Source organism: Mustelus asterias, chromosome 14 (genome assembly GCF_964213995.1).
Source record: "Mustelus asterias chromosome 14, sMusAst1.hap1.1, whole genome shotgun sequence".
Taxonomy (NCBI): Eukaryota; Metazoa; Chordata; class Chondrichthyes; order Carcharhiniformes; family Triakidae; genus Mustelus; species Mustelus asterias.
The window spans coordinates 86030873-86056225 of NC_135814.1; the positions used below are offsets into that span (position 1 = coordinate 86030873).

The window sequence follows — 25353 nt, forward strand, 5'->3', positions numbered from 1 at the left end:
CTATGACCTCTGGCTGTGCACACCCTACCTGTTCCCCTAACTATAGAATCCCTTCAGATAAAGGCAAAATATTGCAGATGCTGGAATCTGAAACAAAAACAAAATGCTGGAAAAACTCAGCTGGTCTGACAGCATCTATGGAGGGAGAATAGAGCCAATGTTTCAAGTTGGGATGACCCTTCAGCTCTGACAAAGGCTCATCCTCACTCAAAACATTGGCTCTATTCTCTCTCCACAGATGCTGTCAGACCTGTTGAGTTTTTCCAGCATGTTTTGTTTTTGTTATAGAATCCCCTCTATTGTTTTTGCTCTCCCAATCTTCCTCCTGCCTCCTTCTGCAGCTGAGTCACCTGAGCTGCTGTGAATTTGTCTCTGACTGCACTGCATTCCCCAGATAAAGCAATGCTTTCAGCAGTATTCAGAGAGCTGAATTCTGTTGGGAGAGTAAGATGCACTGGAGGCAATTCTGCCTGATCCTCCTTGACTGTCAAGTAGTCCCTCACTGCTTGCACACCTTTAAACTGTAGAGTGGCTACATCCAGAAATGTAGCTTTCAGTCTTGTGGGTACACCAAAACCCAGAGCTTGCTTAGGACATGAGAAGGTTCCTGGTGTTTCCACAAAGCACAGCATGCACATTCCATGAAACAGGTGTCCTGCCATCCCTCTATTTAGTGGAATAACTAAATAATGGAAATAAACTGGAAGTTAAATAAGTTTTCCCTCTTGTTGGTTCCCTCATCACCTTCTGCAGACTCAAGTTAGCAGTTATGTCCTTTAGGACTCAGTCAATTTGATCAATAGTGGTGCTAGCGAATCACTGTTGGTGATGGACATTGTCCTCCTCCCAGAGTGCATTCTGTACCCTTGCCACTTTTTGGACTCTGCTAAACCCCAGTAAGAAGATTCTTGTCAGGGAATAACCTTATTGGTAAAAAGGACAATCACTAATCAGAATGCAAACTCACAAGATTTATTGAACAACAAACCATAGAATACCTACAGTGCAGAAGGAGGCCATTCGGCCCATTGAGTCTGCACCGACTCTGACAAAGCATCTTACACAGGCCCCCGCCCTATCCCATAACCCTATGCATTTACCCCTCTAATCCCCCAACCTATACATCTTGGGAAACTATAGGACAATTTAGCATGGCCAATCCACCTAATCTGCACATCTTTGGACTATGGGAGGAAGCCAGAGCTCCTGGAGGAAACCCACACACATGGAGAAACGCACAAAAAAAGATTAGTACCATCTTCCACTAGTTGAGGCAAGGCTTGATACACTGTCTTTCCCATGGGTCCTGGGATTTCTTGATCTTGCCGTCTGCTTGTTTCCTTGAATCTGGTCTCTTGATTCATAGCATTCTTTAAGGTTTAAAAAGCAGCCTACATGCAAAGCTCCTTTCACAATTTTACGAGCTCAACTCTGATTTTTGAGTTCCTGAACTGCTGTATATGCACGTTTCACAACTACTGCTGAGTGTTTTCCCTGTCTCCTCTCTCCCCCCTTTCGTGTGTGATGCTGCTCTGCTCTTTCTCAAGCTGAAAGCAGTTTCCTGACAAGGATGGTCCACTTTAAGGTTATTACTAGATTCTAATACTGATCTGATTCTTGCAGCAATTCCAAACTTGGTGACAATTACCGTAGTCATTTGTGGATTCTTATGGCAATTACCTGGTGACTCTCAATGTCATCTGCAAATACTAACTTCCGAGCAAGTGCCCTACTACTAACCTCTAACTTGCTGTCCTGGCAAACCATTCTTATAGCAAGTGTCCTGAAACAAATGCGGTTTTCTGGCAAGTGTCCTTTTTTTTAATCCCCTTTTTGCAGGCAGCTTTTGCAACATTCAGCCCAAGGTTGTGCATGTGTTGACACAACTGATAACTTCTAATCAAATATTTGCAATTCTTGACCAATGGAAAGAATGCTTCTGGCTTCCCTACAACAAACTAGCCTTAATTTGCACCGTCTACTTACCGTCTATTTACAATTCTATCCCTCAGGCCATCCTTCCAGCCAATCAGCATCCTAGCTTTGGTTTACTGCTAATGTTACACTCGCTGGAACCCAAATTCGCAAACCTGCCCTGGCTATAACTCCACATTTTATTTCAAAAAGCTACAGTGCAGTATTTTGGTACTTGAGCAATGTCACCTTCAAGACTCCCTTAATTACATTCCAAGAATATATACAAATTAAGGATTTTCATCACCAGACTTATGTACAGTATATTTACTACACAGATGTGTCAATGAAGTAAAGCCTGACACCACCCTTGTGCGTCTTCCAATTGGTGTCCAACATGAAAGAAGGCAGCTCACCACCACCTTCTCAAGGTCAACTAGGGATGGGCAATAAATGTTCAACAATCAAAGCCCAACAATCCAGCACACTCCTTTTACTTTCTGCTATCAAGTCCTGTTTACTTAAGGACATAAGAAACAGGAGTAGGCTAATATGCCTTTTAAGCCAGTTCTGCCATTCAGTGAGATCATGGCTGATCTACTTCAACTCCACCTTTGCGCACTATCCCGATAACTCTGTTTCCTTGGTGGCCAAAAATCTATTGATCTCTGCTTTGAATCTACTTAATAACTGAGCATCTACAGCTTTCTAGGTTATTAAATTCCAAAGGTCTGCAACCTTTTGAGCGAATAAATTTCTCCTCATATCAGGCCTTAATAGTCAGTCTGTTCGGAGACTGTAACTCCTTGTTGTCAACCCCCAAGCCAGGGAAATATCTTCCGAGTATCGACCCTGTCCTGTCCCTTTAGAAATTTATATATTTCAGTGAGCCCACCTCTTTTATTCTTTGAAAATGTAGAGCATATAAACCTAGTCTACTTAATAGCCACTCAGTGCAATGAGCCTTCATTACCCCCGTGAAGGAAAGTATATTCTTCCTTAGATAAGATGACCAAAACTGCACACATCACTCCAGGTGTAGTCTTGCCAAGGCCCAGTATAATTTCAGTAACCATTTTATTCTGGTTTTCCAATTTCTTTGAAAAAGCAGCAAACTTACCATCTCCCTTCTTAATTTCTTACTGTATCTATAATGTTAACTTTGATTTTTTTTGTACAAGAGCACCCAGGTCCTCTGGATACCAACAACTCCCATTTTTAAAAAAAATCTGCATTTCAGTATTTCCTGCAAAATGAATAACTTTATACTTCCTCACATTATATTCTACGTGCCAAGTTCTTGCCCACTCATTCAAACCCGTTTATGTCTCTTTGCAGCCTACTTGTGTTCTCACAGCTTACTTTCCCACTTTGTTCTGTTCAGTGTGCCACCCTGCGAGTTACATCCTGCCAACCAAAGGTGATCTATTGATTTATGATCTGGAAGTATGGCGACGTTTGAATTGGAAATTTTGTGTTTGATTATTGTATTTAATTATTGTATTTAACAGAATGGTGGCCATTTATGTGGATTATAGTTGAGCTGCCATAAAGTAACTTTTTTTATTTTCTCCATTCTCCAGAAGGCATTTACTCAAGTACCAAAGGGATTTAGGAAATTATTTTTAAATAATAGGATCACTTCATAAGTAATTATCACAATATGCAGCATTTGTGTGGACCCTTGTTAATCCTGTTAAATTCATCATCACATCTTGTTCAGTAAATGACCTCATTATTTTAAGATTAACCAAGCTTACAAGTTATAGTCACATGCTCTGCTATAAATCCTTGTTTGTGGTGTTTGTATCAAACTGTTACTGGTCATTCATTTTCTCCTTATCCTCCATTGCAATCTATAAATGCTGAACAATTCCATATGTGACTGAAGAATAGCTGTGTAGTAACTCAGCTCACTATCATTTTACGTTTTGCGCCTGAGCGAGTGTTTGTGGAAAATTGTTTTTTTTCTCTCACTGATAATAGTTCTACATAAAGTGCATTTTTGACAGTTACTGATGGACGTTAGTCAAGAATAATAGTTGACACCAATGATGCAACATTCCACATACTTTATCAAAACAATCAGCATGGTTACTAAATTGAGTTTCTTCTTTTGCACAAATACTAAAACAGTAGGATTGTTCATAGTCAGAGGTTTACAGCATGGAAACAGGCCCTTCGGCCCAATTTGTCCATGCCACCCTTATTTTTTAAACCCCTAAGCTAGTCCCAATTGCCCGCATTTGGCCCATATCCCTCTATACCCATCTTACCCATGTAACTCTCAATGCTTTTTAAAAGACAAAATTATACCCGCTCTACTACTACCTCTGGCAGCTTGTTCCAGTCACTCGCCACCCTCTGTGTGAAAAAATTGTCCCTCTGGATCCTTTTGTGTCTCTCCCCTTAAACCTATGCCCTCTAGTTTTAGACTGCCTTACCTTTGGGAAAAGATATTGACTTTCTAACTGATCTATGCCCCTCATTATTTTATAGACCTCTACGCTCCAGTGAAAAAAGTCCCAGTCTATTCAGCCTCTCCTTATAACTCAAACCATCACGTCCCGGGAGCATCCTACTAAATTTCTTCTGCACTCTTTCTAGTTTAATAATATCCTTTCTATAATAGGGTGACCAGAACTGTACACAGTATTCCAAGAGTGGCCTTACCAATGTCTTGTACAACTTCAACAAGACATCCCAACTCCTGTATTTAATGTTCTCACCAATGAAACCAAGCATGCTGAATGCCCTCTTCACCACTCTGTCCACCTGTGACTCCACTTTCAAGGAGCTATGAACCTGTACCCCGGATCCCTTTGTTCTGTAACTCTCCCTGACGCCTGACCATTAACTGAGTAAGTCCTGCCTGGTTCAATCTACCAAAATGCATCACCTCGCATTTATCGAAATTAAAATCCATCTGCCATTCGTCAGCCCACTGGCCCAATTGATCAAGATCCTGCTGCAGTCCTAGATAACCACCTTCACTGTCCACTATGCCACCAATCTTGATGTCATCTGCAAACTCACTAACCATGCCTCCTATATTCTCATCCAAATCATTAATATAAATGACAAATAACAGTGGACCCAGCACCGATCCCTGAGGCACACGGCTGGTCACAGGTCTCCAGTTTGAAAAACAACTCTCTACAACCACCTGTCTGTCAAGGATGTGGAGATATGCGCGATCTTCTTGGAGATCCTCTCCACTTGGAGCCGGCAGTTTGCAGTGTCAATGATAGTCATGATGTGGAGAGTGTGAATCTGTTAAATTCAAACTGCCAGCTCCAAGTGGAGAGGATCTCCAAGAAGATCGCGCATATCGACACAGACTTCTGTCAAGGAGCCAATTTTGTATCCATTTAGCTACCTCACCCTGGATCTCGTGAGATTTAACCTTATGCAACAGCCGACCATGCAGTACCTTGTCAAAGGCCATGTAGACAACATCAACTGAACTGCTCTCATCTACCCTCTTGGTTACCCCTTCAAAAAACTCAATCAAATTTGTGAGACATGATTTTCCACTCACAAAGCCATCCTGACTGTCCCTAATCAGTCTTTGCGTCTCTAAATGCCTGTAGATCCTGTCTCTCAAAATACCTTCCACAACTTACCCACCACAGATGTGAGGCGCACTGGCCTGTAGTTCCCAGGCTTTTCCCTGCAACCCTTTTTAAACAAAGGCACAACTTTTGCCACCCTCTAATCTTCAAGCACCTCACCTATGATTATTGATGATTCAAATATCTCTGCCAGCGGACCTGCAATTTCCTCCCTAGCCTCCCACAATGTCTTGGGATACACTTCATCAGGTCCTGTGGATTTATCTACCTTGATGCGCTTTAAGACTTCCAGCACCACCTCCTTTGTTATATGTACACTCCTCAAGACATCACTATTTATTTCCCCAAGTTCCCTAACATCCATGCTTTCTCAACAGTAAATATTGATAAGAAATATTCATTTAGGATCTCGCCCATCTCGTGTGGATCCGCACATAGATGACCTTGTTGATCCTTAAGAGACCCTACTCTCTCTCTTGTTACTCTTTTGGCTTTTATGTATTTGTAGAAGTGCTTTGGATTCTCCTTTGCCTTATCTGCCAAAACAATCTTGTGTCCCCTTTTTTGTCCTCCTAATTTCTCTCTTAACTGTACTCCTACACCCCCTATACCAGTGGTTCGCAAAGGATGCGGCGCGCCACACTGGTGTGGCGAGAGAGGATGGCAAGTGTGGCAGGAAGATTCAAGGACAATCAAAGAAACATTTAAACATGGTTTAAACAAGCATTGTTTTATACTTTCTGGATGTCCCATCGTATTATAAAGTAGTTGTGTTCTATGTTACAAATCAAGCACTGCTCGGAGTTGTTTTATTTTGTTTTTGAATGTATTTCTTATCAATAAAAAATTCGGTGTGGCACGAGCAAATTTTTATTCCGAAAGTACGGCCCAGTGAAAAAAGTTTGGGAACCACTGCCCTATACTCTTCAATGGATTCACTTGATCCCAGCATGTCATGTGCCTCCTTCTTCTGGACCAGGGCCTCAATATCTCGAGTTATCCAGGGTTCCTTTCTTCTACCAGCCTTGCCTTTCACTCTAAGAGGAATGTGCTTAACCTGAACACTGGTTAACACACTTTTGAAAGCCTCCCACTTACCAGCGTACCTTTGCCTTCCCACAGACTCCTCCAATTAACTTTTGAAAGTTCCTGCCTGATACCATCAAAATTGGCCTTGCTCCAATTTAGAATTTTAACTTTTGGGCCAGACCTTTCATTCTCCATCGCTATCTTAAAAACGAATAGATTTATGGTCACTGGTCCCAAAGTGATCCCTCACTAACACTTCTGTCACTTGCCCTTCCTTATTTCCCAAGAGGAGGTCAGGTTTTGCCCTCTCTCTAGTTGGGCCATCCACATACTGAATGAGAAATTCCTCCTGAATACATTCAAATTTCTCTCCATCCAACCCTCTAATACTATGGCTGTCCCAGTCAATGTTGGGAAAGTTAAAATCCCCTACTATTACCACCCTATTTTTCTTGGAGCTATCTGTTATCTCCTTACATCTTTGCTCCTCAGTTTCCTGCTGACTATTTGGGGCCTATAGTACAACCCTATCAAAGTGATTTCCCCCTCCTTATTTCTCAGTTCTACCCATATAGACTCAGTGGCTGAACCCTTGGATATATCCCCTCTCAATACTGCCATGATGTTTTCCTTGATCAAACGTGCAACTCCCCCTCCTCTCTTAGTTCCTGTTTTATCTTTCCTATAGCAACTGCACCCTGGAACGTTGAGCTACCAGTCCTATCCTTCCCTTGGTCATGTTTTAGTAATCGCTATAATATCCCTGCCTCACGTGCCCATCCATGCCCTGAGTTCATCTGCCTTGCCCGTCAGGCTTCTTGCATTGAAATGAATGCCATTTAATCTGGACTTCCCTTGATCTCTGTTCTGTTTTCCCTGATCCGTCTGGTACTATGATTGCTGACACTGCCTTTACTACTTAATGTGCTCTCTTTAACTTCTGTGCTGTCTTCAGCCTTCTCTTCTGTCTCCCTACTGCTTTGGGTCCCACCCTCCTGAGTGGCTCTAACGAATCTCCCCGCCAGGATATTCATCCCCTCCGGTTCAGGTGTAACCCGTCCCTCTTGAACAGGTCACCCCTTCCCCAGAAGAGATCCCAATGATCCAAAAATCTGAATCCCTGCCCCCTGCACCAGCCTTCAAGCCACGCATTCATCTGCCTAATCTTCCTACTCTCACTAGCACGTGGCACCAGTAGTAATCCAGAAATTACTGCTTTTGAGATCCTGCACTTTAGCCTTCTGCCTAACTCTCTATATTTACACTTCAGGACCTCATCCCTTTCCCTACCTATGTCATTAGTACCAATATGTACAATGACCTTTGGCTTTTCGCCCTCCCCCTTAAGAATGTCCTGCAACCGCTCAGAGACGTCCTTGATCCTGGCACCAGGGAGGCAACACACCATCCTGGAGTCTCGATCACGGCCACAGAAAAGACTGTGCCTCTAACTAGCGAGTCCTCTATTACTACAGCTCACTTGCTCTTTGCCTGACCCTGCTCTACAGCAGAACCAGGTGTGGTGCCACAGGCCTGGCTGCTGCTGGTACCCCTGACAGGCTATCCCCCTCACAGTATCCAAAACGGTATATCTGTTTGAAAGGGGAATAGCCACAGGAGACATCGGCACTACCTGCCTGTCTCTCCTGGCGGTCACCCATCTACCTGACTGAACCTGTGGTGTGACAATTTCCCTGTAACTAGTGTCCATCACACTCTCTGCCTCCTGTATGCTCCGCAGTGCATCCACCTGCCGCTCCAACCGAACAATGCGGTCTGCGAGGAGCTGTGACTGGACACACTTCCTGCAGACAAAGTTGTCAGGAAGACTAGATTGCTCCCTAATTTCCCACATCTGGCAGGAGGAGCATACCATTGCTCTAACTGCCATACTGTCCTTGTAGAGGTAAAAGGATAAAAGAATCTCAACTCACCTTTCCTTTGCTTGTGGCCCTTGTTAGTTGAGTAATGGAATTGTGGTACTCTTTGCAGTGTGCCAGTCTAAAATTATGTATGGCATGAATTCCTCAACCACTCTTTTTTTTGGTTGACGTAAGGAACAGGTTATTATGGTTCCCTGATGTACTGAAAACTGAATGAGGTCTTGTGTCTGTGTTTCTTTGCTAAATAAGTATACATTAACTTTGAAGTTAACTTAATTATATATGTATCTTTTTTCTCAGTGTTAGCGTTTATTATTAAAATGCAGGTTTAAAAATAAGAATTATGTATTATCCCTCTAAATTCACCCCCCTCAAAAATATTGAAACAGTTTGGTCTTTAGGGGCGTCTTGACAAATACATGAACAGGATGGGAATAGAGGGATATGGTCCCCAGAAGGGTTAGGGGTTTTAGTTAAGTCGGGCAGCATGGTCGGTGCAGGCTTGGAGGGCCGAAGGGCCGTTCCTGTGCTGTAATTTTCTTCTTTGTTCAATTGCAAGCCCCTTTGGGCCCTAGTCAAAATATTATTGCAAGGTATAGAGTAAGATCTCATGCATCAATTGTTGATCTTGAAATTTCAGTCATTTGGTGGCATATTTCAATTTGGCAGTTACAAAACATTTGATATTATCAATTCACAAATTGTATCAAAGGAACTTTACAGCTTAATATTTTGAAGTTTCGTCTGGAATTGCGTAATGCAGTTTTATTCTTAGTCTGACGCTTGCTTCTGGCAGCACGTAGCACTAACAGCTGCAGCTCAGCCTTGTAACTCAGATCAGCCAGCAATATTTTACACCTGGGTTCTGCCTGTGGATTTCTTTCCTGGACAAAACCTACACTTCTGGATATGGAAAGATTAGGCAGGATTTTTGAGAATTCTGTGGAGTGTGGAATGCTTTATTTTAAATATATTAGTTACCACAAGAATTAACTTGTTGAGACTTCAGCCCTTCATATTTGCATTAAAGTGCTATCATGTTATCTGTAATATCCAAAAAAAACTCTAAAAGCCTATTCAAGCTGCTTTCTAAATTGTCTTAAAAGCAAGGTTATTAGTATCAATTCTGTCAACACAAAACTCTTGGTCATTTTATGTATTAAATAATTATTTTATGGATAGAACAATTAATCAGATGTACGAATTGTCAAAAATAACAATTTTAATCACTGCTTGCTGAAGTCTTTGCAGCATTCAAATAATGTTGAATGATCCTGATATGGGAGTTACCAACAGCATAGGAGTTATATAACTTTTCACTTCCACAGTGCTTATTGCACTATAAACCTCGGACGGCCATTAGCACTATTCGAATGCTCCAAAGTGTTTTCATGCAAAGCAGTAATAAAGATTGTAATTTTGACAAAGGCTTCTAATTGCAAACTACAAGATTGAATCCTTTCCAAGTTTTCGCCCTCAGTTCCATGCTTTAAAAAAGTCTGCAGCCAATAATGTGATTTTAGTCAATATCGTGACTGTATGATGAATGTTGTGCAGCACTTAGTGTTGAAGGTTATTGTGCAATCAGCTGTATGAAAATTACTCATACTTTCTGTCTGCATATTCTGTTTTTTTTTAAATGTTAAGTCCCCTGCGTCTCAGTGGTTAACCATTGAGAGAAAAAAGTCAGGCTTACTTTAGTTGACCAGTCTGTGAAAGGATATAGACTTGACTTTCAGAAGTGATACTTTGATCTATTGGAAGTATTTTTGATCTTTCATTATCATTTGCAATAGTGAGAGATAGGGTACCTTGTATTTGCAGCTTTTAAATTGAAACCTGGGCCATTCTCTACATTCTGATCAGGACTTTGTCTTTAACATTTTTTTATTTGGTAAAAGTTGTCCTCATCAATTTGAGGCATATTTGTGCTAGAAATTGGACCTTTCCCAGTTTGGATGGCTGGATGCAGAGTAAGAGTGCAGTTCAGCTCCAATCCCAAACTATAAATACTATTGCCCCACTTCCTATACCAACCATCCTGTAGCCCCTTTACCCTAATTCAACCTACAAACTACTGAAATTCATCCATTTATTTCACGTAGGACCCCTTCAGTTAACATAAGAGAGACTTTCAGTATGTCTGAGTCAATTTGAACTCGGTGTCCATCATCATACTGCTTAGTCTTCTCCTAAGGCCCCTCCCAATCATCACACTTTTAATCTTGATTGATCAATTCATGGTATTGAAATCTTTTATTTACACTTCAATGCATTAAGTCCACTTGAATATTGGATAAATTTAACTGTTTTACCTTTATTTGAATATTTTGCTTCTGAAAAAGTTATGCAAGTGCATATTTGGTATTAAGTCCACTTTGGTCACCTTTGAATTTGCTTAATCTGTAATCTTCAAATATTTGTTTGATTTAAGCGTGTATTGAACAAAAATGGAACCCATTACAATAAGTGAATTGGGCTGTTTCTAATGTAAGAATAATCAACAGGGTATTACATTTATTGTTTCTTGACCAGATTCAAATTGCACATTTTCTCAGGACTACTGGTGCAACCCAATCCAAAAGTGTATTAAAAGTCTTGTTTATCAAAATCAACTTGTGAATTCAAATTAATATTCCTCCTTCTGAGCCTTATCAGCAGTAAATAAAAGGGATTGACTGAACCCAATGAAATTTACTATGTTCTAATTTACATTGGCAACTTGGTTTCACAAAACTGGTGTAATTGGTTAAATACAAAGGTTATAGTTGCTTTTGGGGAGGAGGGGCAGTTGAGTTGGAAGAACTAGCAAGAGACCTAAAAAAAAATCCAGTGCTTGTAAATGGACAAATTAGTGGCAGATGAAATATAATAGAAACAAATGCAGGATACTGCATATTACTTATAAGCAGGCATCTGTATATTGTGGAAAAATGAAAGATGAAATGCAAAGGGTTCTGTGGGTTAGACTTGATGTGGAGATGCCGGCGATGGACTGGGGTGAACACAGTAAGAAGTCTCACAACACCAGGTTCAAGTCCAACAGGTTTATTTGGTAGCACATACCATAAGCTTTCAGAGCGCTGCTCCTTCGTCAGATTTCCACTCCATCTGACGAAGGAGCAGTGCTCCGAAAGCTTATGGTATTTGCTACCAAATAAACCTGTTGGACTTTAACCTGGTGTTGTGAGACTTCTTACTGTGTTAGACTTGGCCAAATCATTGGAACAAAACTCTAAAGCAGAATCAAATTATTGCTAATTCAATAGATAGTCAGGTTTCATCTTAGAACTTCTCAATTCTTTGCTCTTATTGCACCTTGAATATTGCTTTCCGTTTTGGTCAGCAAATTGTAAAGAAACATGCAGGTCATGGAAACTGCAGAGGTGAGCTAGGAAGCTAATCAACTGAGCACTCTTTAGTTTTGATGTAGAGATTCCATCTTGTAAAAGTATACAAGATACTAAATAGTACCGGTAAAATAAACCCTGAGTAGCTCTTCAAGGAAAACCAAGACATTAGAGTAGTCAGACATAGATAAAATGGTTGGCTAATTTAGGACTAATACTGGGAGGAACCTCTTTGTGCATAGAGTGGCTGTTCTTGAATTGCACTTTGGCCAGGGTAGTGGAGGTAAAAACCTTAGATCCATTCAAGATGTAGTTATAGGGGGTGGTAGATAATGAATGATGTTTCCCCTTAAAGGCTAGAACAGTACAGTCTATTTTTAAGCTGTATGACTTGTGGGCATTACAACTGAACTTGAGTTTGATTTTACCTAATGTCAACACATACATTTCTCCACAGGGTTATTAAATAGTAATCAAGAGTGAGAATCTTATTTGTTCCCCTGTACACCCCCAAACCAATGATTTAGCTTTGATTTTAAAAGGACAATGGTTTTGACACAAATATTTCCTATTGAAAATCATTGGGGTGAGTTATCCCTCGTGGATTTGAATCACTTGCGTGGTACTGAGTCACACAAACCAGGAAAGTTGCAGCTTCAATCGGTCTTTTTCTGGAGAAGGGAAACGGGCAGATTTATCACTTAATTTCAATCCAACAGCCACTGTAACAATGTGTACATGTGTGAGGTTTGGGAGTGTAGCAGAAGGCTGCTAAGACCTTACGAACAATATCCCAGGTCAATTTTAAGATGTGGGGGGAAACATTAAAGTCCAAATGATAAATGAATCCAAAAGTAGAATAAACAGAATTTACCCTTTTTAAGACACAGACTTATTTGTAATGAGATCCTATGATGTTCGCAGTGCTTGTACGGTCTGAGACCCTTGGGTCTAGCTGAAAATGCTTAACTCAACATAAACCAAAGGCTAAGCCAGAGGTTCTGACCCACATGGCTCAGCGCAGCGAGAGATGGTACACAGTAAAGAAAGCTACCCGGTTTTTGTTTTTATTCCTCATTGCATTCATTACACCCACCACTACCAGCTGCATTTCAGAGCTGCTCTTGGGGTTAGCCTTTGCTGCTTTTGGTATGGTTTTTAAATTTGCTAATGGCAAGAAGATAGCTGACATAGCAAGCAATATAGATGGAAACAAATTGCAAATAAATATTGATAGAATAAGTGGATAGTCAAAGCTATGGTAAATGGATTTCAATACAGATACATGCAAAGTCTTCACTCTGAACCTAAAAGGATAGAACAGAAACTTTAAATGGTGACAAGCTAGAAGCAATGAAGGTTGTTACGATCCTTGGCTGGACCCTGTGTTGTGGGCAGATCTAGTTAGGGGCCAATAACATTTTGTTTAAAGAAGACAAAGTTTGAGATAAAAGATGCTTACCAAGTGAGCAAAGCCACAAGATTCCGCTGGTTTTGTACAAACAATAATAAACTTTACTATACAAGTTCAGAAAAATGTACTGATCAACAATTTACAATATCCATCTTTACTCTTAACATTCAGGGCAAGTATGAGGTACATGTGAATTAACCAGCCCACTGAGGTCGAACACACCACGCTACAGAATGAATGCCAAATGTGACCAAAGCAGATTCCATGGATTTCTCAACAACCTACCCAAACGTTAGTCACACTGAGAATCCACTAATCTCACTGAAACTCTGTCCCTCTCATAAGAGTTTCCAATCTTCACCTTTGAGGATCTCCCCTGGAATTCCCTCTGAACGTTGCTCCAACTAAGATGACTTCAATAGCAGCACACTTTGTAGAATTTCATTCTTGCCTTCCAAGATTACATTTTCTTGGATTTCTGAGTACACTCGAGCATCAGCTTACAAGCACAACTTCAGATCTTTGGCCATTCCAAGCAGAACACCACTATCTTTGCCCCAACAACCGCCTGTACTCAAATTCTGTTCCCTACTGCTCTTTCTCTGACTTGGAGTCTGTTTCTCTGCTTTTTTACTTAACTGGGACCTATTGCTGTCCTTTGCCTTTGTTCCTCACCTGGGACACTTGCTGGCTGACAGACTGACTAACTGTTCACTAACCTTTGAACTGATCTGGTGACTTATCATGTCGTTCCAAGAGATTTCCATCCATGTTACTAGGTAGGAACAAATGTAACAAGCATGGGAACATCTTTCTATAATTGATCTCCACAGACTACATGCTTACATAGCGTGCACACAGAATGAATGGATTTCATGACTAGGTCCAGAGAGTCTTGGGGGTTTATTATTTAAAAATCATCAGGTGCAAAAAAAACATGCTTTTCTGGCTTTTATATCTAGAGGACTAGAATATAAAGAGATAGAAGATATACTACAGCTCCGACAAAGTTCTGGTGGACTACAGCTGCAGTGCTTTGAGCACCACATCTTAGAAAGGATGCGTTGACTATGGAGGGAGTGCAGAATAGATTTACCAGAATGATAGCTGGACTTCAAGGTTGAAGAATTACACAAACCTGGATTGTGATCGCAGCATTTTAGAATGTTATGGGGTAATGTGACCCAAGTTTTCAAGAGATTAAGGAGAACATAGCGCATAGATGTTACGAACCCTGCTGATAAATTTAAGAGTATCCCAAAACCTAAAAGGGTAACTTGGAACACCAGTTCTTAGTGGTATATATTTTGATATGTATTAATGGCATATTGTGAGAAAAATGTGAACCAGGGAGGAATAGTCCAGTAGTTGTGTGAACAATTTACTTTCTTTTCTCGTTATATGCAAATTCATATCTCAATAGCTCTTCAGACATCTGCTCTTATCAACTGTTTTATTTTATTTTTTATCCCAATTTCATTTTTAATCCTAATTTTCCCCAATTCGTAACACATTCCCTCTTTTTATTAAAATGAAATACCTTGGTTTAAAGGATAATTTCATTTCTTAACCGTTTCTTATCAGTTCTAGCTTATCGAACATTACAAAGATTTAAAGACATACGTAAAATATACCTCAAAGTATCTGCACACAAGATCTCCAGTAGTCCCTTTTACACTTGTGGTAAGGCATCCGCAATAATGATTCCTCTTCCAGCCACATGAATGATTTCAAATTAAACGGTTGTAGTAACAAACTCCATCTAAATAACCTGGTGTTCCAATTTTGAAACCTCCATAAATTTTAGGGGGTTGTGGTCTGTATATGTGATTGTTTCTGCTGAATTCCTGACATTATTTAACCCTTTTAAATTCAATATATTTCTGTACAGTATGTTTTATTACATTTCAAAACTTTTTTGTCTGTGAGTCTCCAGTTCTAACTCATAATCACACAATATAACTTTCCCAAATGAATTTAAAAATGCCTCTGCATCAAATTTTGGAAGCGTCTGCACAAATCTTAACACCCACCCCACCCCAAGGTTCATGTCTAGAACTACTTCCTCCCTCACCCTGCTCAAATGTCCCTTTTTTTAACTCCAGCATTTTAAGTTGAACTCTTTTTCCTTTTTTTCTTTCTGCCATTGCTAACTTCTCCATTTCCAATTCCCTTTGAAAAGTTTTCTCTTTCCTTTCCCTACATCTCTAGTTAAAGCCTTTTTTCATTTCTATTTCCTTTTTATATTTGAATTTTAGCCTATTCAATTGTCTCATTTTTCGGATCAGACAACCTTTGCAATTTTGAATGTTTCCTCATCTCTGCAGGTAATCCTTATCTGCCAATTCAGTTAACCAACTTTTGGTTACTTTCTGTAAACTAGACATCTTCCATCTTAAGGAAAGCCTTAGCCATGGCTAGAGTCATGTTGCAGTCAACTTATTTTCAATCACCCACCACCTTACTTTCTTCCACACACTCCTCATTTTTATGTTTAAAAGTCACAAATTCCCCTATGTGCAAGAAATTAGGCTTTCCAAAATCCTGATGAAGAGCCCCCAATTTTGTTAAGAACCTCCCTCCCCCATGTTAAATGCAAGAGTATCCCAAAACCTAGAAGGGTAACTTGGAACACCTGTGTATAGTTTCAATCTGGTATACTGAGAAAAGTAAGTGAATCAGGGAGGAATAGTCCAGTAGTTCTGTGAACAATTAATAAAGAATATTAATGTCAAAGGAAAATAAACACATGGCAAGAAGGACTATAATGCACTACAACACTTAAGTAGGCTGATGACAATACACATGTGATATTACATAAAACTACTCCTTGATTCCCTGCTATCTGCATTCCCTGAACTGAGATGCCCCTTTTTCCCAAACAACATCCAATATTGTGTAATTATGAGCTGAATCCAGCAAATAATTACCATGCACAGGTTATGTGGCTCCTTTTGGGAAAATCGTCTTCAGTCTTGGTGAAAGCGAAACCTGTTGCTTTCTTTTGGGAGACTTGTTTCTGCAGCTAGGTTTGGCTGTGATGTTAGCTATGACTGTGTCCTTTTCCTCAGTCATTGTGCTGTGGATATATCATTATTCCCATTTGTTATCTACCATGTGGAGTCAGCTTTTGGCATATACGTGTCAATTTCATCTCTCCAGTTTGAAGGTACCTCTTCCATACCCCCATTGTTTTCCTCTAGTCACGTAGATAAATGCTTGCTTTTCTCACTGATATTCTAATTCACATAACATCTCTTTAGACATCTGCCCTTACCTGTTTTATAGTCTTTTATCCCAATTTCAGTTTTAATATTAATTTTAACTAATTAACTACAATTCTTACCTAATTCAAAACTATTGTTATTGATTGGTAAATCGAGGACTTGAGCATAGTTTCAAAAATAAAGCTAGACCTTTTGGAGCCAAATTAGGAAACATTTCTACAAACATAAGGTGGCAGAAGTTTGGAACTTTCTTCATCAAATACAAATTGATGCTAACTTAATAGTTCATTTTAAATCTGAGATTAGTTAACAAAAAATTCAATGGTATTAGGCGATTATGGGGTGAAGGGTAAATGGAGTTAGGTCGGATCAGCCATGATCTCATTGAATGGTGGAAGAGCTTTGTGGGTCTAATTATTAAGTTCCTAAATTTCCTAGTAATTGGGGTGAAAATGGGAGATTCTTGGTCGAAACTTGAAATCCATTTTCATCCATTTGTCAAATGTTTTCAGTGCTCCTAACTTTCCTGTGTGTTGGAGGAACTGCAGTGTCCATTTTAATTATTATTTATAAGTGGACTTGTTTAACATTTTATAAATATTGTGACAGTTGTGACTGGTGTCATGCTGAAGTTTTATAATGAAATAAGCTTCACATAAAATTCAAACTTATAAAAAATGTTGTGCCACTTCTGTCCTTAAGTTGCAAATTAACAAAATTGTTGCATTTTTCATTTTAAACAGTTGAAATTTTAGATTTATAACTAGTGTTAAAATATACATAGTACTTATTAATATTTTGTTTTACATGTCAAGTCTGTTTTCTCTTTCAAAGCATGAACCTGCAGTGGCCCTTTTCAAACTGATGTTCGTCTGTGCAGGATTTCCTATCATTATTTCTGAAGTATTATGGTATTTGTCAAAATGTTGCTGTAATGTAAAGTTATTGGGGGTGATTCTCCCATCTTGCTATGCTGCTTTTGTAGCGCAGCGGGCCGGGAGACTCGAATGGAGGCAGTTTCGTGGGCTCCCCGCTGGGCGCCACGGGCTCTGCATGTCTCTGGTAGCTGGATTTCCAGCGCCGTCAGCTCCACGTCACACATTATGTAACTCGGCACCAATTTATGTAGATCCTTATTTGAATGCTATTTAAATAGCGTTAGGGCCCCTCTCCCTCACCCCCTGCCAGGAGTGGTTCACTCCAGCGGAGTTTAGTATAGCTGGAGCTGGCGGCCCAATCCGCTGGAGTGAAGGAGGGGCAATCGAGGCCCCCCGGAAAGTCAGGCGCCAGGTGGGTGCTTCTTGGGCATTGCCACCATGGCAGTGCCAGCCTGGGCCCCCTGGGCACTGCCCAAAGGCAAAGTGTCAATTCCCAGGGGGCACATTGGTACAGCCCATAAGGCAGTGCCAAGGGGGTGAGGTGTGATGGGGGCACGGCCGCTGGGGGGGATCAGTGGGAGTGGGGATCCCGTTGCCACTCTGCATTTGGGCTGAGTGACAGAGGGAGGGAGGCCAGTGATTGGGGTGGGGGTCAGCCTGCTGGGGTGTGTCAGAGTGCTAGGGTGCTAGCGAGGGGGTAATCGGGAGATTGGGGGAGGGGGTTGGTCTCGGCTGGCCTGGGCATGTTTGGGCGGGAAGGGGGGGGGGGCAACGATCGGGCCATGGGGGAGTCGGAGGGCCAGTGATGTGGGGGTTGTGGGGCTGGCCAGCGATCTGGAGACCGGCAATGCGGGGCCACTGCGCACGCGCCGATCTCAGCGCTGACAGATGGGCGCATGTGCAGTAGCCGCTCAGTAATATGCTGCTGGCCTTTCCAGCCGGAATAGGCCCTGCCCACTGATTTTCAACATGATTCACACTGAGGCACAATGCACAGTGTGTGGGAGATTCATTTTGAAACTCCCGCTGAAAAAACCACCGTGATTTACTCCAGTTTTGCACACATTCGACATTTTGAATTGTTTGGGGAGAATCGCTCCCATTGTGTATTATTGCTCGGTAAAAAGATATTGACAGAAACAGAAGACTGAATATTCTGTCAATTATTGAACCTATTGCATTGATGGAAAATATTACACAAGTTCCGGTAATGAAAGTTTTAGAAATGAGTTACTTTCCACTAATTTTCATGATAGTGGCTAATCTAACTTCTGTGATGTTGTGAATCCTGAAAAATTAAAATAAAAGTGTGCTTTCTTTTACTTTCTATCCAGTGTTTATTTGTTCCTCGTTCTTTGCCTCAAGATTTTTGGTTGTGATGTATTGTTAAAGAAATTTGACATGGATTTCTTTGCAAGAGGTGACTTTGAGGTGATAAATGGATTCAAAAGATGCAAATGGAGACAAAGGAATTAGTGGGAAGATGAAATTGATCTATCCCAACAGTGTAGTTTTGCTAGGTTGTGTAGCCTTTTCCTGCCCCTAAAGTTTATTTTATTCTTTTTCACATTTTACCTCTTTACAGACTCACCTTGACTGACCAGTGTATACGCAAATGTTGTGGAAATCTTGTGCTACCAAGAAATTGGCTGTGTTGCTTTGTAACTAACTGGCTTCTTAAAGTCTACATCATGACCTGGGTTACCTCACTGTTTGAATTTGTGAGAAAAGTACACATTTTCTGGGAAGTACCTTGTCTTCTGACATCTCAGTTAAGACAATGAAGCCTTGGGGATTTATGGCTGCAAATCTACATCTTTTCATGCTAATGAAATGTGCCAACTGGGTCATGTGTGATCCAGCTTTTAAATATTCATAATCCCCAATCAATCAAATCTCCAGATTTTCTTGATGCCAGGGAACGAAAACAAGAAACAACTGAATAATATTAATACTCTAATCCAAAAAAAAATTGGATGTTATATTCTTTCATGGGATGTGGGTGCTGCTGACTAGGCCAGCATTTATTGCCCATCCCGTAGTGAGCTGATTCTTGAATTATTGCAGTCCATGAGTTGTAGAAACACCCAGCATTGTTAGGGAGGGAGTTCCAGGACTTTGACCCAGCAACAGTGAAGGAATGGTGATATAATTCCAAGTAAGAAGTCTCACAACACCAGGTTAAAGTCCAACAGGTTTATTTGGTAGCACTAGCTTTCGGAGCACTGCTCCTTCATCAGGTAAGTGGGAGTTCTGTTCACAAACAGGGCATATAAAGACACAAACTCAATTTACAAAATAATGGTTGGAATGCGAGTCTTTACAGGTAATCAAGTCTTAAAGGTACAGACAATGTGAGTGGAGAGAGGGTTAAGCGCAGGTTAAAGAGATGTGTATTGTCTCCAGCCAGGACAGTTAGTGAGATTTTGCAAGCCCAGGCAAGTCGTGGGGGTTACAGATCGTATGACATGAAACTAAGATCCCGATTGAGGTCATCCTCATGTGTGCGGAACTTGGCTATCGGTTCCGCACACATGAGGACGGCCTCACCGGGATTTTGGGTTCATGTCACAGTATCTGTAATCCCCACGACTTGCCTGGGCTTGCAAAATCTCACTAACTGTCCTGGCTGGAGACAATACACATCTCTTTAACCTGTGCTTAACCCTCTCTCCACTCACATTATCTGTACCTTTAAGACTTGATTACCCGTAAAGACTCGCATTCCAACCATTATTTTTAAATTGAGTTTGTGTCTTTATATGCCCTGTTTGTGAACAGAACTCCCACTCACCTGATGAAGGAGCAGCGCGCTCCGAAAGCTAGTGCTACCAAATAAACCTGTTGGACTTTAACCTGGTGTTGAGACTTTTTACTGTGCCTTACCCCAGTCCAACACCGGCATCTCCACATCATGATATAATTCCAAGTCAGAATGGTGCATGGCATGGAGGGGATCTTGCAGGTGATGGTGTTCCCATGCATCTGTTGCCCTTGTCCTTCTAAGTGATAGAGGTCACAGGTTTAAAGATGTTGTCCAATGAGCCTTGGTGAATGGCTGCGGTGCATCTTGTAGATGAAGGACACTGTTGCCACTGGAAGTAAATGGAGAAGGTGGTTGTGGGGGTGCCAATCAAGCGGGCTGATTTGTCCTGGATGGTGTCACACTTCTTTAGTGTTGTTTGGAGCTGCACTCATCCCAGGCACGTGGAGAGTATTCCTTCACGTTCCCGACAGGTACCTTGTAGACGATGGACAGGCTTTGTTGTCCTCACGGTGAACTCAGCTTTTTTGTAATTGTGACTGTCCAATGCTCCCTTTTGTCTTTGCCTTCCTGTTTCTTTATTATTCATATGATCCACCAAGTCAAATTCAAAAACTAGTCCCAATTTGTGCTGATTATGGTCAGTTTTTAATTGAAGAATCTACTATATTAAGTAGAACTAACCTAAAGACATTTCACTCAAAGCTGTTGAAGAGAATTTATCCTGGTCTGTTCTAGATTTGAATTCGAAATCCTGGCATAAAGGATATAGTACGAGTCTCCCCTGTTCAGACGTTATTAATTTAGGTAGTTACACACACACTCAACCAGGTAATGTTGAGCTTTGAAAATAGTGATGAAACTGACGGAGACAGCCATTGCAAAGTTGGGAATAACAATAATGAAAAACATGAAAAATGGGGGTTCCGCATCTACACTGAGTATAGATTCAAACATGCATTTTGTCGGGCGGCACGGTAGCACAGTGGTTAGCACTGCTGCTTCACAGCTCCAGGGTCCCAGGTTCGATTCCCGGCTCGGGTCACTGTCTGTGTGGAGTTTGCACATTCTCCTCGTGTCTGCGTGGGTTTCCTCCGGGTGCTCCGGTTTCCTCCCACAGTCCAAAGATGTGTGGGTTAGGTTGATTGGCCAGGTTAAAAAATTGCCCCTTAGAGTCCTGGGATGTGTAGGTTAGAGGGATTAGCGGGTAAAATATGTGGGGGTAGGGCCTGGGTGGGATTGTGGTCGGTGCAGACTCGATGGGCCGAATGGCCTCCTTCTGCACTGTAGGGTTTCTATGATTTCTATGATGATAATAGAGCCGATGTTGGAAAACAAGGCCAAATATGACACAAAATAGAAGTATGGCACATTGAGGGTTAAAACAGTGAAATAGCAGCAGTTATCCCTATGCCTGTATTCAAAACCTACACTGAAAATATCACAAATATATAACCAGTTATCACCCATTTGGTTTTTGGGGAGCCAGATTTTGAATTGGAAATGTTCCCCACAACCTATAAATGCACCTTTTTAAAAACGCAAGTGTACTACATTAACTTTGGCACATTTACAATCATCGAGGTGTATGTTGCAAACATCTTTTCAACTTGAGCTGATTTAGGCACCTTTTTGCATCGTACAACTTCTTTAAGCAATGATAATGTAGACTATAGATCGTGGCATATAAGATGACCCCGCTATATCGGTGGCAAAATGCATGTTTGAATCTATACTCAGTGTAGATGCGGAACCCCCATTTTTCAGCTAATAAATGCATGCTTAGGGCTATACTCACATTAGGAGTTGGTTTCAAATTTTCAGCTCAGAAATAAGTTGGTACATGGGATCAAGCAAGCGATGTGGGACGTGTTGCCCAGAAGAGGCATAGGAATTTAACACACACCCATATGGAGCAAACAGCGAATGGCGACCAATGAACAAAAGGGGTCCTCCTGCAAAAAGAATGAAGTATAAAGTTGGTCTCAAGCTAAAAACCGTAACATTTGCTAACTTGTCAAATGAATGAGCTGCAGTGAGGGAATTTGATAGTGGAAAACTGGAGTGAGAATGGAAAAAGAAAACCACCCTGAAGAAGATGCCCAAGACCAAATGCACCATGAGAACAGTGACTGACCTGATCTTGAGAAGCATGTATCAGACTGGGTGCTTGAAAATCATCAGAGTGGTTACAGCGTCACCAGAAATGCAATGCATACATTCGCACATATCAAACCCTGAGTTTGGCAAAGCTTCCAAGCAGTAGCTAATTGGTGTAGCTACTTTATAGAGTGTTGTGGCAGCAGATAAAGATTGCTCAGATACTATCAAAAGCCTCTGCTAGAATTACCATTTTCCAGTGATTAATGATCATGCGTACCCATTATGTTATATTGGCAACATGGATGAAATGCCCATGATTTTTGATATGTCAGATGTAAAGGTTTGAAACAATTCTAGTGCAAACTACAGGACATGGTGTGATGATACTGTGAAATGTATTCATATCACGTTTCGTGTGAGGGGTTTGTTTGAGATTAAGCTCTGTTTACACGGTGCCTATTTGTCTGCACCGGGCAGCTCTCATGCTGAAAATGCAGGTTAATAATTGATCTTAGCTAATGATTAGTTTTAATGTGAGTAAGTGCATTTTTGTTGTTTCTGTTTTTTTCCCCCTGGGATTCGAATAGGGTTTGATTAGGCTGATTGACAAAAAACAGTCATATGCTAATGGGAAGAGCTAAGCTTGAAGGGAAAAGCAAGCAGCTTCTGCTTGATTTTAATAGATGCAAGAAGTGTCTTTTTCAGGAGGCTGCTGTTTGGGGTTGTCAGAAAACAAGTTTCTCTCTAGAGGTGTTCAAAGGCTTTAGGACTGTTAACAAGAAAAAGATTTAAGCTTGTGTTGTTTGCTAACTGGTTTGAAGAGGAAGTTAAGTCTATAAGAGGAATATTCATAAATTGCAGTTAATAATTGATCTTTAAGCATTTCAATTGGCAAAAGTTAAGATAATTCATTTGTTATAGTTAAACTGTATTGTTAACTAAAGTTTGTTTTGATTAAAAAGCTGCCTCGTGTGTCAACAGAATCACACCTGGAGTGAAACACCTTATCCTCACAATGCCAAAATAGCAAAACTGTTGAGATCTAGTTGGGCTTCATAGCATACTTTGGGGTTTCTGCTCTGGAACCCTAATAATGGGAATACAAGATTCACAGTGATACGAGCTTGCCTGACCACAGGAACTAAAACAACGAAAGCCTATGGTAATTTTCAAGCATAACACAGTGCCAAAAACCAAGTTCACGGTAGGATTTTCTATGCATGTCCACAGATGGATGGATGTGGATGGAATGAAGTTGTGGTCAATGTATGAAATGGGTGTCTTGATGTTCTCACTAAGAGCACAATTTATAAATGTGGGGACATGTTCAGACTTCATATAACTGAGATCAAGAAATGCCAGCGAAGAAATAATATCCAAATTGCGGTGATTCCAGATGCTCTATTGTTTGTAATTCAACCTTTGGATGTGTGTCTTAACAAGCCATTGGGGGATCAGGTTCATGACAATTGGAATAGTTTGATGGTAGATGGAGAAAAAAACCTTCACAAAGAATGGAGATATGCGTAATGTTTTGTTTAGTTTTGTCACCAAATCATTGGATATTGTTAATGCACAAACTGTCAGAACGTTCAAAAAATGTGGAGCGTTCAATTTGATTATCGGAGAGGAGGATTATTTATTGTGGAAGTGTGATTATGAAACTGAGAATGCTGCATCTGCTCCGGAGTGGGATCCTTACAATGATGCCATAGCAAAAGTGACTTGGGGTGAATTTGATTAACTCTATAATTTCCGTGTTAAAGGTGTTGATGGCTTTTAAAACTTTGATTGTGACTTAAACTATCCTTGTAGAATTGTTTCATTAAATAAAATGTGACCACGCTGACTTCATTTCAGTTACCAGTGTTGTTTGTTTTCACATTTCAAAATGGTAACCACCTACACTGATATCTGCAATACACATTTTATTCTCAGAGTACAAGTTGACTTCCATTTATGGAAACATTTTATGAAGATTTAAAGCTTGACTTGCATGCCACGATCTGCATTGATAGACAAGCTGTTGCACAGTAGGTAGGGAAATTGCTGCTATGCTAATCTGATGTAGGGTGGGATAAGAGGCAATGCAGCCTGCATCATTGTGAAGTGTGAAAACAATTCAACTATTTGCATGTTTTCTCTCCACTAGATACACTGGTACCTAATTTTGGAAATATTGCTTATTTTCCCAAAACTTTATTGTGCATTTTCCCATTTTAGTAATGAAAAATGCACTCAAATACTTGTGACTGTGTGAGAGCATCGGACAGGAAACAAAGGTGACATTTTGGTTACCGTAGATGAATGAAGTTAACTTAAAACTGTGATCAATCATGAGCCTCGCATAATTAAGAGTATATAACTTTGAAAAGCTGCTGTAATATGAAAAGTGAAGAGGCGAAGCACAATTTCTTTTGCATCTAGAAAGAAAACATTTGCAGTTTGCCTCAATTGAGGCAGCTGTTGCCCTTTCGACATTTGTGTAAACTCTTTTTTTAATAAAAAGTTTACAGAGCAAGGCTAGAAAAGAGTTATCCAGAGTAACAAAGCCAACTACCTCTGGTTTATGTTTTATCAAAATTATGTTGATGAAGTTTTGACATTGAAAATGCAGTCCAGCTGGTTAAATACAATGCCAGCATTGCTTTGAGTGGCTATTTGTATAATTTCCATCTTTAAGAGTACAAGTAACAAATTACAGGCAAAGGAACGTTTAAATTGAATAAGTTTGCTGCATACTGAAGAGAGGGTTTAGCCAAGTGGAAAGTTAGGTTTACATGAAGTATTTGTTTGCCACTCTGGTAGATGTATTTTGAAAAAGGAGCAGGAAAGTTCTTTGCAGTGTTCTGGCCACTAGATTTTCCTCTACCAATATTGCTTAAACAGAATATGTTATCGTCCCATTGCTGTTTGTGGGAGCCGGCTGTGCATGAATTGGCTGCTACATTTCCTACGTTGTTACATCAGTGACGATTCTGAAGTGCTTAATTAGCTGTAAAGCATTTTGGGATGTCCTAAGACTAAATAAATGTAGATTTTGTTTTTCCGTTTTTAGTGAAATTTGGCTGTGCAATGCTACAGTAGGATTTCTAATATATTTCACTACGGAGCTGTGGAGTCTGCAGTTCTCATTTTCATAGTCATCCAATGCCTTTACAATTTTGGGAGCCAATGGCCCCAATTAAGGCTATAGTGTTCAGAGATTCAAATACG

The 25353-nt window shown here is 40.5% G+C and overlaps 2 protein-coding genes across 2 annotated transcripts in view; both read left to right on the forward strand.

Annotated features, from left to right (window-relative positions):
• The window catches only part of vps16 (VPS16 core subunit of CORVET and HOPS complexes), a 61746-nt gene extending 58294 nt beyond the window's left edge, over positions 1 to 3452 (forward strand). Inside the window, exon 17 of the mRNA XM_078227724.1 lies at positions 3426 to 3452. Coding sequence (XP_078083850.1) covers positions 3426 to 3452 — 27 coding nt within the window. The remainder of the gene's footprint in view (positions 1 to 3425) is intronic.
• The window catches only part of rab5b (RAB5B, member RAS oncogene family), an 80726-nt gene that overhangs the window by 16389 nt on the left and 38984 nt on the right, over positions 1 to 25353 (forward strand). The gene's annotated exons all lie outside the window — the stretch shown is intronic.